Source organism: Motacilla alba, chromosome 3 (assembly GCF_015832195.1).
Source record: "Motacilla alba alba isolate MOTALB_02 chromosome 3, Motacilla_alba_V1.0_pri, whole genome shotgun sequence".
Lineage (NCBI taxonomy): Eukaryota > Metazoa > Chordata > Aves > Passeriformes > Motacillidae > Motacilla > Motacilla alba.
This window is the reverse complement of record NC_052018.1, coordinates 31,515,711-31,535,261: the sequence shown is the minus strand read 5'-3', so window position 1 is coordinate 31,535,261 and position 19,551 is coordinate 31,515,711. Positions and strand designations below refer to the sequence as shown.

Sequence of the window (19,551 nt, the reverse complement as noted above, 5' to 3'; positions counted from 1 at the left end):
ATTGCAGATGGACCTACTAAAGAATTTACTCTTTCACCTAGCACTACGCAAACTGTCATATCAGATCTTATACCTGATGTAGAGTATATTGTATCAATAGCTTCATATGATGACAGAGAGGAGAGTCTGCCTGTTTTTGGCCAGCTGACAAGTAAGTTGCTGCAGTACAATTAGAAAGTCAATTAAGATAACTGAGCGGTCATTCACAAAACTTGGCTTCAATCCAGTTCTCAAACAAAATTGCCACATACCTAAACTCTCCTTTGATGGAGCTGTCTGAACAGCCTTTTTCTATTAGTCCTAGTAGAAGCAGAGAAAATTTGCAAGAGATCAAAGGATACTAACATGGATAGAGTGTCTGCCAACCTCTATAGAATTCTTGGCAGGAAGCCGCTATGTTTTTTGAGCTATACCTCCTTCCAATAAATTGCATCTGCTGAATTCAAGGGGAAGACAACCGTTGACCTCAGTAACAAATGAATTGAACTGGCATCCTGTATGAGAAAGCAAAATATATTCATCATATAATAATAGAGTGTGACACAATATACCTAAATGCATACTAAAATATGGAATTTAAGCTTTAATAATTTATATTAATAATTAAAAAGCATAACATAATTTTAATTAAATAAAAATGCACAGCAGACTCTTTTCTATGAGACATTTTGTATCATGTCTCGGGCTTCACAAAGAACCATGGGAAAATTATCAATTCTCCTAGGTGTCAGAGAGGGGTAATGCTGGTATTTCTCCCAGGCCTGTTGCAGGTAATTTTCAGGAAATGACTCTACAAGATGTACAAATACAGAAGATTCTTAGATATTTACATTTTCTGTATTTTGTGTCATGCTGAATACTATGTTGTCAAATCTGTAAATACAGGTGGTATATTCAGAACTTGCATTTATGTTTTCATGTTCTGAGGCTTGTTAGATGCATGTCTCTAATTCCTTGTGTGCTGTTCTCTGATGTTTAAAAATTTAACCCTGTTTCCCCCATTCATTCTGTCTATGTTGTGCTTTGTGTAGTTCAGACAGGTGGCCCAGGGGTACCAGAGGAAAAGAAGGTCGAGGCTCAATTACAAAGTAAGGTGCTTTGCTTTTCAACTTATCTGACATTTGTCTTATCTGAAGCCTAGCTTGCAAAGTTAAACTGTGCTTCTGTGCTACCTACCAAGAAGTTAACTTGTAAAGTTGTGCAGAGTTAAAAAAACTTGTGAAGGGACTTGTGATAGAAAGATAAGCTGCATTGAAAAGTTAAGGTGCAAAGTTGGTACTGAAACTTGGTACTGAAACGAGGGATTTCATGCAGCTAACCTGAGCAAGTCCATGAGTGTCTTGGTCCTATCAACTAAAGGTGTTGTGCTATGGATAAAAGGCTTTGCAGAAGAACCTATGCAGCTACAATGGGCAAATAAAGATGTGAGGCACAAATGGTAACAAAATAAAATTTTTCTGTAGCATCAAATCATTGCAAAAAGTTTTGTATGGGTGTTTTCATCTGTTGTGGCATAACACATCTTGTGGATCAACATGAAAGATGTCTCAAAGCAGTTCTCTTTTGATAATTGCTGTTAGAAAACTCATATGGGTGCTCACTTATGTGAGTAATGTTTCCCTAAGCAAAGTATCCCAGATAAGTTCAATCTTTTAAATATGTATTTGCTTTGGCCTTTACCTACTAAGTTTCCATTAGACATTTCTCACTGATTTGTAAGAAAGCAATTGCTAATTTGCTAATGGAGTTGGTTTTCCTTTTTTCCCTGTTGTGTTCTAGGATGCTCCATAAGTGCAATGACAGATTTAGTTTTCCTGGTAGATGGTTCATGGAGTGTAGGAAGAAATAACTTTGGATATATTCTGGACTTCATGGTTGCCCTTGTATCAGCTTTTGACATTGGGGAAGAAAAGACCAGAGTTGGAGTTGTTCAGTATAGTTCAGACACAAGAACCGAGTTCAATTTAAATCAGTATTTCAGAAGAAGTGATCTTATTGATGCAATTAAAAGGATACCTTACAAAGGTGGCAACACAATGACAGGTACAGATTTCCCACATACATGTTTATTCAGCATTTCATGTCATAGTTCGTATTTGCTTTAAATCCTAGTTCATACAAGTCTAAAAGGACATAACTTGTGGTGTTGGTTTTAGGTGAGGCTATTGATTACCTTGTTCAAAACACCTTCACTGAGTCTGCTGGAGCAAGAAAAGGCTTTCCCAAAGTAGCCATTGTCATTACTGATGGAAAAGCTCAAGATGATGTAGAAATTCCTGCAAGAGAGCTTCGCAACATAGGAGTTGAAGTTTTTTCCTTGGGTATGTTGAGTTTTTCTAATGATTGAGAGATTAACTTTCATAAAAAGTTAATTTAAAAGTTTTGCAGACAGTGTGGTTGAAGAATTTCATTATGCCCCTCTTTTCATGTATGTGCCTTGAAATGGGTCATTTGTGCCCCCCAGAATGGAACACGCCAGTTGTGTTAATTTGATGGTAATTATGTAGCTCCCGCATGGAGATTAGTATGACTGACTAGCATAGTTTCAACCTTGGCCTCATTCTCACTTACACCACATTATTTTCCCTGGTTAAAAATTGAGTCTGCCACCTCATATCATTAATCATTATATTGTAGTTTGATTATTGATCATGACAGAAGGCAGAACTAATTTAAACTCAGCTTTACCCCAGGATGTTTTAATACTTCACAAGTATGTAATAGGTGTCTATATTTTATGGCTACTTAACCATAGCCCTGTCTATTACAATTTCTAGGTATCAAAGCAGCCGATGCAAAGGAACTCAAGCTAATTGCATCTCAGCCATCACTGAAGCATGTGTTCAATGTGGCTAATTTTGATGGAATTGTGGATATACAGAATGAAATTATCTTGCAAGTGTGCTCCGGTGTTGATGAACAACTAGGTGAACTGGTTAGTGGGGAAGAAGGTGAGATACTTTATAAAAATGTAGCTTCAGTTTATCCCAATGTATATTGAGGAGGCTATCCCTACTTCCTTTGCTTTGTTTCTAGAATTTCATCCGTTGCCTCACTTAGCAAGTGTGGAAAACTGGTTTCAGTTTTGTGTCTTTAAACGTAGGATAATAGAACATGTGATGTAGCAGATTTGGAATAGCTCCATTATTCCATAGTTTCAAAGGCAACACAGTGATGTGCAGTTTGGACACAGGCATTGCTTCTGTGGAAAAATGTCTTAAAGGGAAAAAAATTGCTTGGTGAAGGGTCAAAATATGTAATGGATTGGGAACCAAAGCATGAAAACTGGAGAAAACTGAGAAAACAAAGACATGAAGCTTTCTCGCTCTGTAAGGTTTTAATAACTAGTTATTCTTTGACAAAAATGGCAATAGAGATGACTCTGATTTTGTAGTATTTTGGTCAAGTCTGCATTTGTTCATACTTTCTACCATGCTCCTGTGAGTGGTTCCTTCACTTATGGTTGAAGCAGTTTTAGAGCTAGGCAGCACTTCTCCTGGAACTTATGCTATGCTTGGGGGACCGCAAATGCATTGTTCATATTTTTGCCCTCTCACTGATGTCTCATTTGGACTGTCCTGTAATTAATTTCTGTCTATTTATGATTAAAAAACCCAAAAGTGGTTTTTAGTAAAGATCAAGCAAAGATAACTAAACCTATTCCAGAAATAAAAACTGTTAAAAAAAATGTTTATAATTGTAACTAATATTTTGGATTTGCTTTTGATTTCTTTCAGTGGTGGAGCCTCCTTCAAATCTGGTGGCAACTCAGATCTCCTCAAAGTCTGTTAGAATCACTTGGGATCCATCCACAAGCCAAATAACTGGCTATCGTCTGCAGTTCATTCCAATGATAGCTGGGGGAAAACAACATGTACTGAGTGTGGGTCCTCAGACAACTGCTCTGAATGTTAAAGATCTCTCTCCAGACACAGAGTATCAAATTAATGTTTATGCAATGAAAGGACTGACCCCCAGTGAGCCAATAACGATAATGGAAAAAACACAGCAAGTAAAAGTTCAAGTGGGTGAGTTTGGAGCCACCTTATTTTCAAATTGTAGCTCTTCATTGACAAAACCTCTGATGCTTGTTTTAATATCATACCTTTATTATTTTTGAGACACAGCTTTGCTTAGCATGGTTGACTTTGTTTATAAGCAGTTGTGTGTGATACACGAAGTACAGATGCGATTGTAATGCTATGTGGTTATTGAAAATCCATTTACAGTGGTTATTCTTTTTCTTTGCAGAATGCTCACGTGGTGTGGATGTAAAAGCTGATGTTGTGTTTTTAGTGGATGGTTCCTACAGCATTGGTATTGCCAATTTTGTAAAAGTAAGAGCCTTTTTGGAAGTGTTAGTTAAAAGCTTTGAGATATCACCTCGAAAAGTACAGATAAGTCTTGTCCAGTACAGCAGAGATCCCCATATGGAGTTTTCTTTGAACAGATACAACAGAGTGGAAGACATAATTCAGGCTATTAACACCTTCCCCTACAGAGGTGGATCTACCAACACAGGCAAAGCAATGACATACGTGAGGGAGAAAGTATTTGTTACCAGCAAAGGATCAAGACCAAACGTGCCGAGAGTAATGATTCTTATCACTGATGGAAAATCATCAGATGCTTTTAAAGAACCTGCAATTAAGCTGAGGGAGGCAGATGTAGAAATATTTGCAGTTGGCGTGAAGGACGCAGTGCGTACAGAGTTGGAAGCTATCGCATCACCTCCTGCGGACACCCATGTTTACACAGTGGAAGATTTTGATGCTTTTCAAAGAATATCATTTGAACTTACACAGTCTGTCTGCCTACGAATTGAGCAGGAGCTGGCTGCTATAAGGAGAAAATGTAAGCAACTACTATTACTTAGAGGAATGTAGAAAATGCAATGAAAAGAGGATCTGAACCAATGTTTTGTGCTTATAGTTACCTTAAGAATTTATTTTGATGAAATTGTCCATATACAAATGATAATTTTAATAACCGGGGATTTGTTTCTCATTTTCAAATATATTAAAAGCAACAGGTGAAATTAATGGATAAATGGAAATTAAAAAAATATTGGAGAAATTTTTTCCCCCACCCCTGCTAGGTATCTAAAAAGCTAATAAAATGTGTGTCTATTGGAATGACCTTAGTGGATATGCTCTGCTTTGCACTCAATGTCTTGAGTGAAACAGTTACCAGAGCATTCTTTTTTTAGCTCTACAAAATTAGGTGGCAAGTCTAAGCTTGTCTTTTACATGTTCAAGTGCAATGAAGTAAGGCCAACAACTCTAGAGGGCAAATTCATTAAGTTTTTGGGTAAAATTAATGGCCCTCTGAAATGAGCTTAGAGAAGACAACTTGACACAGCAGATGCTAGGTGATAGTGATTGCAATCTAACTGTAAAGACTGAAGTGAAGTAGCGCATGAAAGTCTTCACGTGCATCCAAATTAGGCCAGCATGGATAATATTTAACATTCAAAAGTTTTCTAAATTGCCAACTTTGGTCAGATAAAGTTACTTGTGATTAGTTGCACCCACAGTTCCCCTACCTGGGCTTAGTAGGACACTAACATTGAAAAGTCTCCATTGTTGAAAGCCCAATTCTCTTTAAAATGAAACCTTTTGTTTCAGGATAGCTTTGAGGAACAAACTAGCAAAGCAGCCTTTGTTTTGGAGAGCTTGAACAATTTTAAGATCCCTACTGACAGGCTGACTAGGCCAAGCAAAACAAGCCCAGGATGTCAGATTTGTGTTTGTGCCTTGTGTCAAATTCCTTGTTCCTGCTTTGACTTCATTCCTGAAAAAATACTGATTTTTATTTTGTCTTATTTTTAATCTAGATCCGGAAAAAAAAAAAAAAACCAGCAATTTTTATTTCCATTGAGGACATAATGTTATTGCTGTTCATCGGACATATGAAATAAGGAATCCAACTTGATAATCGGATTCTAAATTTAGTTTTCATAAATATATATTTTTTTAGATGGACTGTTTTCATCTGATCTAGAAATTACTGAGTTGGTGCTTCTACTTAGTGTGAATGATTTTAGGCAGCCCAGATATGATCTTCTTGAAATTTGATAGATATAAGCAAGTGTAGAAAACAAATCTTGTGCACATGCAAAAAAAAAAAAATCTGTTCAATTAGAATAAATCAAATTATTGAGGATCATTTAATTATTTATGGTAGAAATTTTATGTTTAAAATATTCTGGCAAGTATGCCTCATATGCACATTTTTATTTCCATACAGCTTATGTACCTGCAAAGAACATGGTCTTTTCTGACATAACATCAGAGAGTTTCAAAGTGAGCTGGTCTCCAGCTGGATCTGAGGTTTTGTCCTATCTCATTAAATATAAAGTAGCAGTCGGTGGAGATGAATTCATTGTTTCTGTACCAGCTTCCAGTACTAGCTCAGTTCTCACCAACTTACTACCTGAAACTACTTATGCAGTCAGTGTGATTTCTGAATATGAAGATGGTGATGGCCCTCCCTTGGATGGAGAGGAAACCACCTTAGAAGGTAGGATTCCCATTATTCTCAGACACAAGGGAGTCATATGTTCAAATAAGAATTTGCTTATCTGGAGAATGGGGAAATGAGGAACAGTCAACTAAGGCTGAGAAGCTGTACTGCCATACAGGATGAGAATAAACATTATTGTATCTCAATGCATTCAGTAAAGATTTAAAATTCCAATAATATGCAAGCATTAAGTTGCTAAGATTGGACTTTAATTTTTCTGAGGTTGGATGTGTTCCTCTGCTCTGTTCCTTTGCAGTGGCCTGCTTTCAAATTAAGTAGTGTACTCTTAATGTTAAATTCTGTGGCATAAATTATTGTCCATATAGACTCAAGTTGGACTAGATGAGCATTGTAGTTCCTTTCAAATGGAACTATTCAATTCTATTCTCCTCTGTTTAATAATTATGAGACTGATGCAGGAATGCATGCTGACTTCAATACATTTAAAGACAAATGTGTGCCTATACAATTTGCTATGTCTACATCTAATATAACACTAATAGAAATCTTGTTCTATGTATAATAGGCTTGAAAGACCTTCAGTTTTGGTTAACTGCTTTTTTTTTTTTAATCAGAAATTCATTATTCTGATCCAATAACTGATTCAAAACTTCCATTGATGTCAGTATGTGTTTTATGTGATCAGTGGCTGTAAATTTAAGCATGGTAGCTTTACTTTTTCTTGATAGAGTTGCCATGATGCATTTCTCCTGATTGAAAATAGCAGCATGACAGTAGATTTGATTTTCTGTTCCAGTACTTGAACACTCAGACTACTCTAAATCATGCTTTTAAAAATATTGATCTACTCTTTTCATTATTCCATGCTGTCATTTGTGACCTTTGGTGACATAAATGGTTCCAAGGGAGCAAAAGAAACAGCTTGAAGATTTGTTAATTGCTCTTTCCTCTTAAGATTGATAGAAATAAACACTTATAAAATTGCTTAGTTTGGATGTTAAGTTTGGAAGATACAGGTTTCACTATCAGCGTGCACATTTCCATGACTGTACCAGTCAGAATATTTTGGCCACACATAATTTTAGGAAAACAGACAAACTCTTGGCTGATAGAACGTGTAGCTTGTGTGTATAAGGGACAGGAGAAGGAAAAGATTTAATAAAAATAATCTGTCTTCCCATTTGTAACTGATACTACCTTAAATAATTATTAACATTGTGATCTGATGATGTCCCAGCATGTCTCAGAAGACAGAGTTCTTCTACAGCCACGTGTAAACATCAGCAGCTCTCCATGCAGATCTAGCTAACAGTTTGAGCCAGATGGCTTTCTTGGCAATTAACTTTGGTTTCAGGCTTTTAAAGGATTTGAGGTGGAGTATTGTGTTTCTGATTAATAGAAAACAAGTTTCTTTTTCAAACTGGGATTATTAACTACTCCACTCTTAACTTTGAAGAACAATACTTACAGAATATAGATAGCAAACAACAAAAAAACAGAACTTTTTTTCATTAAGTGACAATGCTACGTACTGCTCGGCAGTGTGCAGTACAGTAGATCTTTATTTCTGTTGGAAGAGTCAAGTCTTTTTTGCTCTGCCCACTGAGCTCATCTGAACTGCTGTATCTTTTGTCAAGGACCAGGCTAGGTTAAAGGATCACCACATTTTTTTTCTTTAGTTTCTAGGATAACAAGCCATTTCTCTGAGTTAGAGACTAAATTAAGAAACCATTTTTAAACATTAGATACAACTCATATTTCAATGAATATTTTTTTTTGTTTGAAATATTCAAAGAAATAGAATTGGTTTGGTGGGGTTTTTTTTGCTCTTTGTTCCTTGTTTGTTCTTGCAGATAGGATAGCTGAGTGTGTAGTCAGGTGTATCTGACAACTGCCATTTTCCACCTGTAAATGGAAGGAGTGCAGAAGCAAAGGGCTGCAGCAAGGAAACTTAAGCCATTTGTTGTGTTAAGAAGTTTCCTCACTATGTCCAAATGTCCCTTACACAGTTCAATTCTACTGTTACCACTAAACACAGTCAGACTATGTTAAGTTTCAGAAGCAGTTGTATAAACTGGGATGAATGTACTTTTGGAGACAACTTCATTCCACTGCTGAATGCCACTATGACCTTACATTTTCAGAAATTACTAGAGGTGTGTGTACCCTAAAGCAATGGGAGGGCAACACAAGCAGTTTTGGTAAACTGGATTAACTAACAGAATGGTTGACGTGGTTTTGCTTCAGATACTTCTTCATTAAAGTCTAATATTTACAACTTACATGTGTATATTTTTTGTAGTTAAAGGTGCTCCTCGAAACTTAAGGATTACAGATGAAACTACTGATAGCTTTGTAGTTGGCTGGACTCCAGCTCCAGGAAACGTCCTACGGTACAGGCTTGTTTATAGACCACTTACTGGAGGAGAAAGGAGACAAGTGACTGTCTCAGCAAATGATAGGTCAACTACTCTGCAGAATTTGATCCAAGATACAAGATATGAAGTGTCTGTTGTTCCTGAGTATCAGTCTGGGCCTGGGAATTCATTGAATGGATATGCAAAAACTGATGAAGGTACATGATCAATGCTGTGAACATAAAACAGTGAGAAATACTCACTGCATGTTGACATATTAATACTGAAAGGAGAATAAGCCATATAGTCCATATGTATTATCCTAGATGAACAGAGAGTCATAACATTGATCGAGCCTAACTGAGAGATAACATAAAACAATAGAATTTATCAAAATTGCAATATTTCATTTCAAGATATAGTATTTTGAACCTGAAATGGCAAGGTAACGTGGGCAAAGAATCTACTTGTATGTTTAATTAATTGTCTCCATGATTCTTCATGTTGTCAATGATATAAACTATATACCTTATATAAATTCAGACTCTGTTTGCACTTTGTGCTGAATGTTTAGCAATAAATTAATGGAACATTTAATATTCTCAAGTTATCACTGTAGATTTAATGTATGTGAGAATGCATGATCCTTTAACATATATCATGCCTTATTAAACAAAATCCAGAGAATACCAAAAGTATGACGGTCCTGATCATTGTTGAAGTTTCACTGACCCGTGAAAGTCATCATCAAAAAGATCTCTTTAGGAAACCAAAACACGTTAATTTCACATTTCATTTGTCATCTTCGACTTGATTCTGAAGACAGTGACTTCAACATGGATCTTTGTTGAATCTGAGCATATCTAGAGGTGCTAGTCTGTATAAGTGCTCCAGGATTGAGCCTGCTTTAACAGGAAAAAAAAAGTTGTGGACCTTATTGTGCATTTTTGCCTAAGGAGGGTGGGGATGGGAACGTACAGTCCTGATTACAGTAAAGGTACACTGTAACAGTGTTGGTCCAGCCTATTAGAGAATTATTTTTTAGCATAAAATCCTATGTAGTGTTAACCTAAAAATAAACCAAGAAATTAGGCTTGCTTAAACTTTTTTTCAACATCTTTTAACATGTGCAGTCCGAGGAAATCCAAGGAATTTGAGAGTTTCTGATGCTACAACATCAACAATGAAGCTGTCTTGGAGTGCTGCTCCTGGCAAAGTGCAGCAGTACTTTATAACATACACTCCAGTCGCAGGAGGTGAAACTAAGGAAGTGACTGTGAAAGGTGACACTACCTCTAAAGTGCTGAAAGGCTTGGACCAAGCCACTAGGTATGCACTGACCGTGTCTGCCTTGTATGCCTCTGGAGCAGGAGATGCCCTTTCTGGAGAGGGAGAAACACTTGAAGGTAATTATTTGTTGTTTCTGTTCTTATTTATTTATTATCAGATCGATGTTTATTGTGTCTTAAAGTGTCTTCCCAAGTTTTCTAAATGAAAAATAGACATAGACACTCTCCTACTTTACTTGGAATTTCCAAACCTTCTGTCTTTAGAGAAAAAAGTGGGTTAAATCACTAGTTTTGGAGGGGACTCTGTGTCTCTTGAAAAAGCTATTGCCAGAAGCACCAACCACAACTGACTGTACTTCCACACCAGCCTCCATTAAATATTTTGTCTTATAACTGTTATCTTCCAAGCTGTTTTAGTGGCATATTCTTCTTAATGTAACAGGATTAATTAATGGGGTTAAAGTATCTCATCCATTTGAAAATTTGCAGCATTTCCACAGTACTGAGTTTGAAAGATGTTCTGGGGCCATTTTTGCATCAGAGAAACAACACATAGTCTTAGGCATACAGAGTCAAATCCTGCTTCTAGCAAAGAATCTGAAGCTAACCATAAACAGAATGCTGGCAAAAGCATAAGTCAGACCCAAAGGCTTTCTTATAAGAGGAAACGCTGTTCTTTCTCTGACATTGAGCAGATAATTTCCCAGAGTAATTCTCTGTGAGGCATTCTCAATGTGATCTGTAAATTGTCAGAGGACAGGGAAAGCTTCCTTGAAGGCCTTGAAAGGAAGTGTGACTCAGCTCTGTGCTGGCCAGGGATGCACTGCTGAAATCTGGCACAGCAGCTGTGTAGGCACCACACTTGAAAACATCTTATGGATGAATTGTGTGGAATTAAGGCTTGTCTCTTGATGCTAGTCAAGTGACAGTAGGAATATACTTGATTCTCAGTTTCTCCACCAGTTCAACTTTTTATTTATTACATAGGTTATGAAAAAATTCAGAACATGTATCTTAAATAGGAAAATATAAAATAAAACAATTTAAAAAATCACTTTCAATGATTCACCAATGTGCTGGATTCTTCCTACTAAAATGTAGGCTCTTGAACACTGCTGTTTGCAGCATGGGCTCCCTAGGATTCTTCTGTGATTGATGAAGAAAGGCAAGTACTTCGAGTAGGCAGATAGTCCATCTGAGATATCATTTTTCCTTCAAATTAGCATTTCTTTGTCCACTGACTATACAAGGAGTAAGTAGAGAGAGATCTAGATACTGTCTGCCTGTCCCACTGCCTGAGACCTGCTTACTCTGATGGATGCAGCTGTCAGAGAATCAGGCACCTTGCAGTTCATGCTGAAAGTTTCCCAACTCCCTTGCTTTCATAAAAATGCAAGGTCAAAAGAGCTCCTTTTGTAGGAGAAAAGAGCCTGTCTGCTGTCCAGAGCATAGCTGAGATCCAGGTAAATGAGATCAGGTATCAACATTCTGTCCATAACATCCAGAAAAGCCAGAGATGATCACGACATAATGAACTTGCCTCTTGGTGGTGGTGCTGCTACTTTCTAGGTTTAACATTTTTTGGAGGGAAGAGGGAGGGTGAAAATGTAGATTTTGTGCTGTGTGGGAGAGTTTGAATTCACCTCCATACACCAGCAGGTTCACACTACTGCAGAATATATTGGGCAAGAGTCTCCTTCATTCTTTCCACTGAACATGAGCCACTGTCCATCCAGGAATACAAATTTCACCCTCAGAACAAAACCAAACTGAGTCCCAAGTAGACATAGGAAGCTGACAGCCCTGCTTTCTCCTCTGTGCTATCAGTGCCTAGGGCAATGTCTCAGTCTTCCTTTGCAAATTTTGAGAAGCCTCTGTCTCACTGTTAAACAGACTGAATGGTTCACTTCCTTAGGGACATACCTCAAATTTTAGTAAAGGTTTGACCAAGTTAGCTGTTTACATTTGGTGGAAACATTTTCATTGAGTATGTTTGCAGTAAACTTAGGAGAGCTCCTTTATTAACATGGAGTCATGGAGACGTCAAGAGTGTTTCACATTCATAAAGTAAGCGTAGCATTTTATCCTATCATAAAACTTGAGCAAAAGAAAAATCTTTTAGGGCACTGCCTAGAGCTTCAGTTAAAACACATCCTAGAGAGAGCAGTGAATGAAATACAGTAGAATCCAAAAGCCAGAATCATCAGAAAAACAGAATTCAATCTCAGGTACAGACTCTCTTGTCCTTTCAGTGCTCCCTGCCCTGTGTCTCTCTTGAGGTCTCTGATTCTTATTTCGATTTTCTGCATTGCTAAATTGTTAACAAGAAGAAAAATATTTTTGACATTGATTAAAGAGCCAAATAATTTAAAAGAATATTTGCCTCTAGCTTAGGAATAGCCTTATATGCAACCATATGAAGTTTAAAATGGGTGTTGGACCTAAAAGTCACAGAAGCATTTCTGAAAGAAATTTTGCTCTAAGCAACTGAACTAAAACATTACATTAAAAATTCAATGACAGATTTTTTTCTTGGGATAAATATGAATAAAGGAGCATCCTATCACTCAACTGATTGACTTCTTATCCAGTACTTCAGCTGGGCGGAAACGAAATTAAAAATTACATACAATTTTGACATGTATAGCTTTATGACTCAAGTGTAAATTCTTTGAAGATTCAGCAGAATTTGAAAATCCTATCAGGGTCCTCTTCAGAAAACATTACTCTTCATATAAAAACTGTCTCCTAAATTTTCTTGGTTAGATAAAATGTTAGTAAAAGCACTGTTGAGATGTCAATCCTTACTGGATGATCAAAGAGAACCAACAGAATACAAATTTCTTTTTGCATGACAGCAAAAGACCTAATTCATGATATTTGCTCATGGAATATCTACCATGTATTTCAGTAATCAGCATATCTGCGGTTTCATGGGGCAATAAAAGTACTTGAATTAGGCCAGGACTCTTTGAACATTGTTGTAGGTATTTTAAAAGACTCTCTGACCAACAGTATGAAAGGTTTTCAGAATATTTGTTGCAGCATATAAGACAGTATTTCCCTGTATGGCCCTATCTCACCACAGTGAAGGATAAAATAACAAAACCTTTAAAGAAATCCAGACAATTATGAATAAAAGAGTTGCAATTTTGGAACTGAAAGGTAACATTCGAATTTCAACGCTCAATATAGAAGTTTACATGAAAAGAGATGTCATGCTGGCTAGGAAGCTAAAATAAATATGGCTGGACCAGGATGAAAAGTTACATAGGTCAGTGAAGTGAATACTTGACTAATGAGTAGCCGAAATAACTTGTCTGACTGAGGCTGGAAATAGGACAGGTCTTAACTTCTGGAGAAATAAACTTATCAACAGTAATGACAAAAAAGCTGTGAAAGGAAGCATAAAAAAGTGTTTAGTATTTTAGTTAGTTTTTCCATGAGCCATGGTGTCTGAGAAACAAAATAGTGTGGTGTGTGTTTTTCACTGCCAACAACCCAGAAAGACTGAGCACTTAAGTATTTTTCTGTATCAGGAATTCCTATGGGGCTTACTTGATGTCTTCACCATATGAATTCTCACCAAACCCATTCAGTCAGTGGTGCCATAGTTGCTCGTCATATCAGGAGCTAGGCTTGAGATTGCCTTTCAAACTGGGATGGTTGCTAGTTCATGGAATTGCTATGTAGCCTAAGAGGAGTGAGTTTGAGTGTAGAGAACATTTCAGCACTAATAGGAAAGTGAGAAAAGAAGAGTTGGATACAGTACCTTCTCCAACTCTCTTATAGTCAAGAGGCAGGAAATGAAAAATCCAAACTCTCAGATGTTTATGGAATTTTACTCAATCACTAAATGGTCTCCTGTGATTAAGGATGTAGGCAAGCATTCTTCCTGCTTTCAGTAATGATTTATTTTGTTCTGCATGTAGTAGTAGAACCCACATGGGCAGTTACTCTCAGACAAGAGTATCCTTTAGCAGAGAGGAAAAAGCCAGAAATTTTTAGGGTGCTCTAACCTGATCTGCATGGACATGTCTGCCCAGGAATTCATTGAAGGCCCTTCAGTTATGTTTGTTATCTCCAAAATATTTTGGAGCACTTACAATTTGCCCCCTATTCCTCTGCTTTACTCTGCATGGTAGTTTTGCAGTGTTTTGAAGTGGCTTGTTTGTTTCAGGATTCATGGGAAAATCAATCCACAGAAACTCAGAAACCTTTCTGTGTACTTGATATAATTTACCATCTGGGTAATCTCAGTTTCTCCTGATGTTTTTCTTTTTGCTAAGCATATGCTTGCCCTTACTGTTTCTCTGCATAAAACAGAGAGGGCAAATATTCCCCCAAGTAACTGTAGATAATCTCTTTTATAAACTGTTTGCATAGCTCTCTGGTCCAGCCCAAAGATAAACACATGCCAGAGGATCAGCATTTTATGAACTGTTCACAGACAACACAGTGTAGAGAGTTTAGCAAATGAGTAATCAGAAAATGACTCATTTTGAGTGCTGTTCCATTACCAGGTAATTGTTATTCAGAGAGAATGGATTTATTTCTTTTTTTTGCGTGTGTGATTTTGGAGCAGGAAAAGGGAAACAATGTATTTGTCCCTTTGTTGAAGGAGTATGCTTTCCTTCTTCAGTACTCCAGATTTTAGGAAACTTATAGTGTTTCTCATCTTTTATATGACCTCTTTCAGTCATTGGCTGATTTTGTCTACAGTTATGAAGTACCATCCAGAGGTGAAAATTCTGGAGCTTTATATTTCATACTGCCTTAAACATAACTGCACATACAAAATATATGCTGTAGAAAAGTCTCCACTTTTATTCCCTCACTTGCAAAAGTGCATGGCAATCCATCACTGGGCAGCTTTGGTTGGAGCACTTCTATAAAGGTGCCATGGAAAAATTTTCCTCAGACATACTTTTTTGGCTATGATTCCCCTCAGCTCACACAAAGTTGTTGAAACTGCTAAGGTAAATTAAATCAGTGAAGGCTGCCATTGGCCTTGGGGTGGAACAGGGCTTGTGACAGCTGGGAGAACTAAACAAATTTGCACTGATAGTTATATTTGATGTTATGTAATACACATTGAAGAACAAGCGAGAAACACCCCTGGAATGTCTTAGGGAAAAGTCTTTCTCTTATCTCCAAACACTCCAAACAAACCATTTGGCTTTCAATATTTCTTGGGATTGTATGATCTTTACCCAAGTCCTCATACACCAGAAAAAAAATACAATGAGAAACATGGTGAAGGCAGTGAGTCTAAATGCAGCAGGCAGCAGGCAGTTTGTGAGAACTACTGTTTTTCTAATCTGTTTTTTAATAAGAGAAGTGGTTTTAAGTCTGGCAAGAGTTTGATTTTCTGCCCAAATGCATGCTCTCAGATGAAAAGAACATATTGTACATTAGCTGCTAAGCAGATTAACTTTCATAAATTGCAGTTGTTTTAAAGACTAAAAAAATTCATTGCTAGATTAAGCAATCAATACAGAAATGCTTAATCCTAATAAATGTCTGAAAAGCTTGAACACTGAAGATCTGTTTTTTGTGTCTTTTTGCTGGCAGCTATATGGTTTGCAGAAAAGTTTTAAGAATATATGAGTAACTGACTGTAATTAGGGAAGTCATCACAATTTAAATACAAATTTCAGAGAAATTTAGAAAAAAGTCTGGTTCATGTTTTTTTCTCCAGAAAAATATTCAGCAATCAGGTTTCCATCTTGCTTGCACTGAGAAATTTCCAACTATTTCCACTTATATCAGTGAAGATTCTACGCTAGACACGCTGTTGGTAAAAAAGAACAAAGTTCTTTGGCATATGTGAGGGTGCTGGTCTCCATTAGCAGAGGTGTCAGCCTGTTTTGTTTCTTATCTTTCTGCTTTTTAGAATAAGCAGAAAGAGATATATTGTATTATATTCAGGAGACTATAAATATATTTGAGAGATAATTATATCATTGTGTCTTCTGCTTTAGAAAGAGAGTCCTTGTTTTAGTGATATAGGGTCCAAACCTTCCATCCTGTTTGAGGAGTAGCTAATTGTGTTGTGAGAATTAGGCTGTACCAAAACAAGATATGAAAAAAAGTTGTCATATCTGGGTCATTTTCAGTTTGAAGTGATTTTCCTTTGCATATATTTCTTATAGTTTAGGTTTGGGGATTTTGGAGGCAGGCTTGTTTTTTGGTCAGAAAATGAGTAACAGTTCTTTGCTAAATAAATGATTCTTTTATGCTGTTTCTGTAGTAACATAAGAATGCTTTAGAAATGAATGGCCTCCTACAGACAGAATAGTACAAATTCAAGTGACATTTTCTTACAGTGAGATTTTTAGCCTATCACAGGCACTTAACGTAATGGTCAGACAGCGTAGTGCTGCTTCCGTCCTGACAGAAACAAGGACTCATTGTCCTTAGGAGATTTAATGCTGTATCATGCATTTTTAAAATTATACATTCCAAGATTTTTGAGTGTGACCTTTGAAACAGACTTGATAACCTAAGGAAAATTATCTTAGTTTTTTCTAGGAAATGAAGTATGTATAAGAAAAAAAACCCCAACGGGGAAAGGTTGAGTGAATAATAAGAAGATATTTCTTAACAGTGTTAACGGAATAACTTTTGGAAAAGACAGATAGCATATTAAAGGGACTGAACGTGAATACCTGTTGGCATTATCCTACATCAGGGACTCAGGAGTGCTCTGGCTAAAGTTCCTCTAACCATTGTTTTGGGTTAGAACTCTCCTGGCTGGCATCTTCTTGCCTTTCTACAAAAGAGAAGAAATCTGCTTTAGAGGGGTTATGTGAGGATGCCTCTGTGTAGTAAGTCTTTGGCTTTCCCCTGCACCGTGGCCACATCCCCTCTGTACTTGCCTGAGGGCTGGCTGCTAACCACTTAATGTCTTGGAGGGAGGGATATCAGCCCACTCAAGGGGTTGCCTCCTCCAGTGCTGAAGAAAGTTTGACCATTAGAGTATCATCTACAATTTACTATCTAGAGTATTATCTGATATCATCTCATCTGATACATGCACTTGGATCCTTGGCTGTAGCAATCTAGCCTGCTGACACAATGGGATACTCCTGACACAATGGGATATTCCTGACCCAATGGGATTCTCCTGCCTTTTGTCCATTGCAAACAAGCCAGGACTCGGGCCAGAACATTTTGGTCTATGCCTCTACAAGTGAAGGCTTATTTAGTTGATTCTGATATTTTAGGATGATAGCTTACAGAAACCCTATGCTTAACTTAAATGAAACATAGCTCTGCACAAAATTTACCACTGCAGATTAATTTTGAAACCTGGTTTAAAAAACACATTCAGAAAGCTGTTTAAAATTTGGGTCCAAGTTGCATGTAAAAATCCCACTGAGATCAGCTGGAGTCGTGTAAATGTCTCTGAGGGGAAAGGCCATTTGAATAAGGACATTTGATTTTTATGAATGTCAACATTTTAATTTTAGCTGATTCAGTCTTGTGTTCAACAACAACAGTGATTGCTGGAGAGCTACGGGAAGTAAGCCAAGTGGACAGAGGGAAACTGCTTTAATATCAATATTGTGTCTCTGGCACCCTGCAGTGGAAAAACTTAATATGGAAACTGGACATTTCAGAACTCCAGAGCAGGGTATAAAAGCACCTGACTGAAGGTTACCAAGTGAATTTTTCAAAGTGTGTCTGCTCTAAGCGATGGTAAAGTTGTACAGGGGGCTGTGGGCAGTGAAAAGTGCTCTGAGATAAAAACTGCCAAAGTGAATCTGATGGCCTGAAGCTGGTGCCTGGCTTGCTCTCCCAGGCAAGGGTTTGACCTGTCCTTGCGAGCATTTTGTTTTCCTGTGTATGTACTCACCACAGCTTACAGCTGTGCTTACCAGCTGGTTTGATGCTCCAGAGCATCATTGGACTCACACCTATTAGGGAATAGTTTAAAAAAAACAACTCCATCCTTGTTTGTTGATGTCTTGGGGCTGTATGAAGTGATGAACATACATTAGGTTCTATTTCCAGTCACAGAAAAGCAGGATTCCTTTGCTAGCCCGCCAGCAATTTTCTTTCTTATGATGTGCATTGTCTCTCCATGCTCCTTAACCATCCTGTTTAAACAAGCAGGTAAGAAGTGGATATTCAACAAGTATTTCTGAACACATTGACCAAAGAATAAAAATAAGTGTTTAGGTGTTACAGTTGTAGATTTTTGTGTGTACATGAAATATAAGCAAGCTACCCAGGTATTTTGTTTTAATCCAAGGGAAGAATATTTAATAGGTCTCATTGTATGTTTGTTAGTGGCCACATTATACAATTGTTATTATGGAGGGTAAATGTCTTTCTTGACTCTGAGTGTAGCAGCTTTGATAATATTTCATGGAATCCTAACAGTTTAAGACTTACAGTTGGACTTCATCTTAAACAGGGGTGTTCTCCTAATAATAAATTAAAAATAAACCACTGTGGGAGATCAAGTGAAGCAGAAAAAAAGCTGTGAGTGAACTTCCACCTCACACGTGAGGTGCAAATCAAGTTAGCGTGTTAGGTTCAAGAAATGTTCTCAGTTGCCGTGTAACATATAAAATGTACAATTTCCCTTAGTAGGTAAGTTGTCTTGTCAGCAGTTTCCAACTATTTGAAGTACAAATTTTCCATTTGGTTCTAGTGGTTTGGTAGAAATCCCAGTTCCTTTTCCCTCTTTTACCTTGACTTATAAAAAAGACATTTAGTTCCAAAGAATATTTCTTTCAGAACCAGCATATTACAGTAACTGCTGTTCATTATAATCCATTCCAAACAAATTATTTTCCTCTGTTATTTAATGACCTCAATAATGACTTAATCAATAAGGGTTTTAAATAAGAAGTTATTTTTGCAATACTTCCAACATATATCATTAGCTGTAGTATCCAAGAGTAGACTTGCAAAAAATTGTGCTGTGGTAGCAGATACTTGAATACTGAAATCATGTTGTGGCAGAGCCATGTTTTAAAGTAGCCAAAATAAAGTGACTTGTATATTTATATTACATTAAAATATGGAAAGAAAGGTTTTTATTGTGAGACATCTGTGCATTCTATCAAGTTAGGTTTTCCATATTTTTTCCATTTGGATTGCCTTAATATTTTTTTTATTGTATGAAAAAGCCAAGATTTGAGAATAGGAGCTTAAGAGCAGACAGAAAAATTGTTGTAATTTACTTTTGAAGGCAAATCTGTTTTTCAGGCTTCCAGGAAAATTGTTATTTGGAGCTAAGATTCTGCCCTGGCTTTCATTTAATGCAGTCACAGAATTTGGTGAGACTTTGTGAAGCATGAGCTGAATCGGGCCTTTTCACTATAACTTTTTCAGTATATGCAATCACTGTTGTGAAATGTTAACTGAACTTTACCAAACCCTCAGTATCTTAACCTTTATTT

General features: G+C 37.0%; 1 protein-coding gene across 6 annotated transcripts in view; it reads left to right on the top strand.

Moving 5' to 3' along the window:
• The window catches only part of COL12A1 (collagen type XII alpha 1 chain), a 100,463-nt gene that overhangs the window by 12,550 nt on the left and 68,362 nt on the right, over positions 1-19,551 (top strand). For 5 of the 6 annotated variants that reach the window (XM_038130680.1, XM_038130681.1, XM_038130682.1 and 2 more), the window contains 10 exons: positions 8-151; positions 1,032-1,088; positions 1,780-2,043; positions 2,157-2,321; positions 2,778-2,951; positions 3,738-4,028; positions 4,252-4,854; positions 6,250-6,522; positions 8,789-9,061; positions 9,977-10,249. The exons of the other annotated variant lie outside the window; for it this stretch is intronic. In XM_038130680.1, the coding sequence (XP_037986608.1) occupies positions 8-151; positions 1,032-1,088; positions 1,780-2,043; positions 2,157-2,321; positions 2,778-2,951; positions 3,738-4,028; positions 4,252-4,854; positions 6,250-6,522; positions 8,789-9,061; positions 9,977-10,249 (2,517 nt within the window). The remainder of the gene's footprint in view (positions 1-7; positions 152-1,031; positions 1,089-1,779; positions 2,044-2,156; positions 2,322-2,777; positions 2,952-3,737; positions 4,029-4,251; positions 4,855-6,249; positions 6,523-8,788; positions 9,062-9,976; positions 10,250-19,551) is intronic. 6 annotated transcript variants of the gene reach the window in all.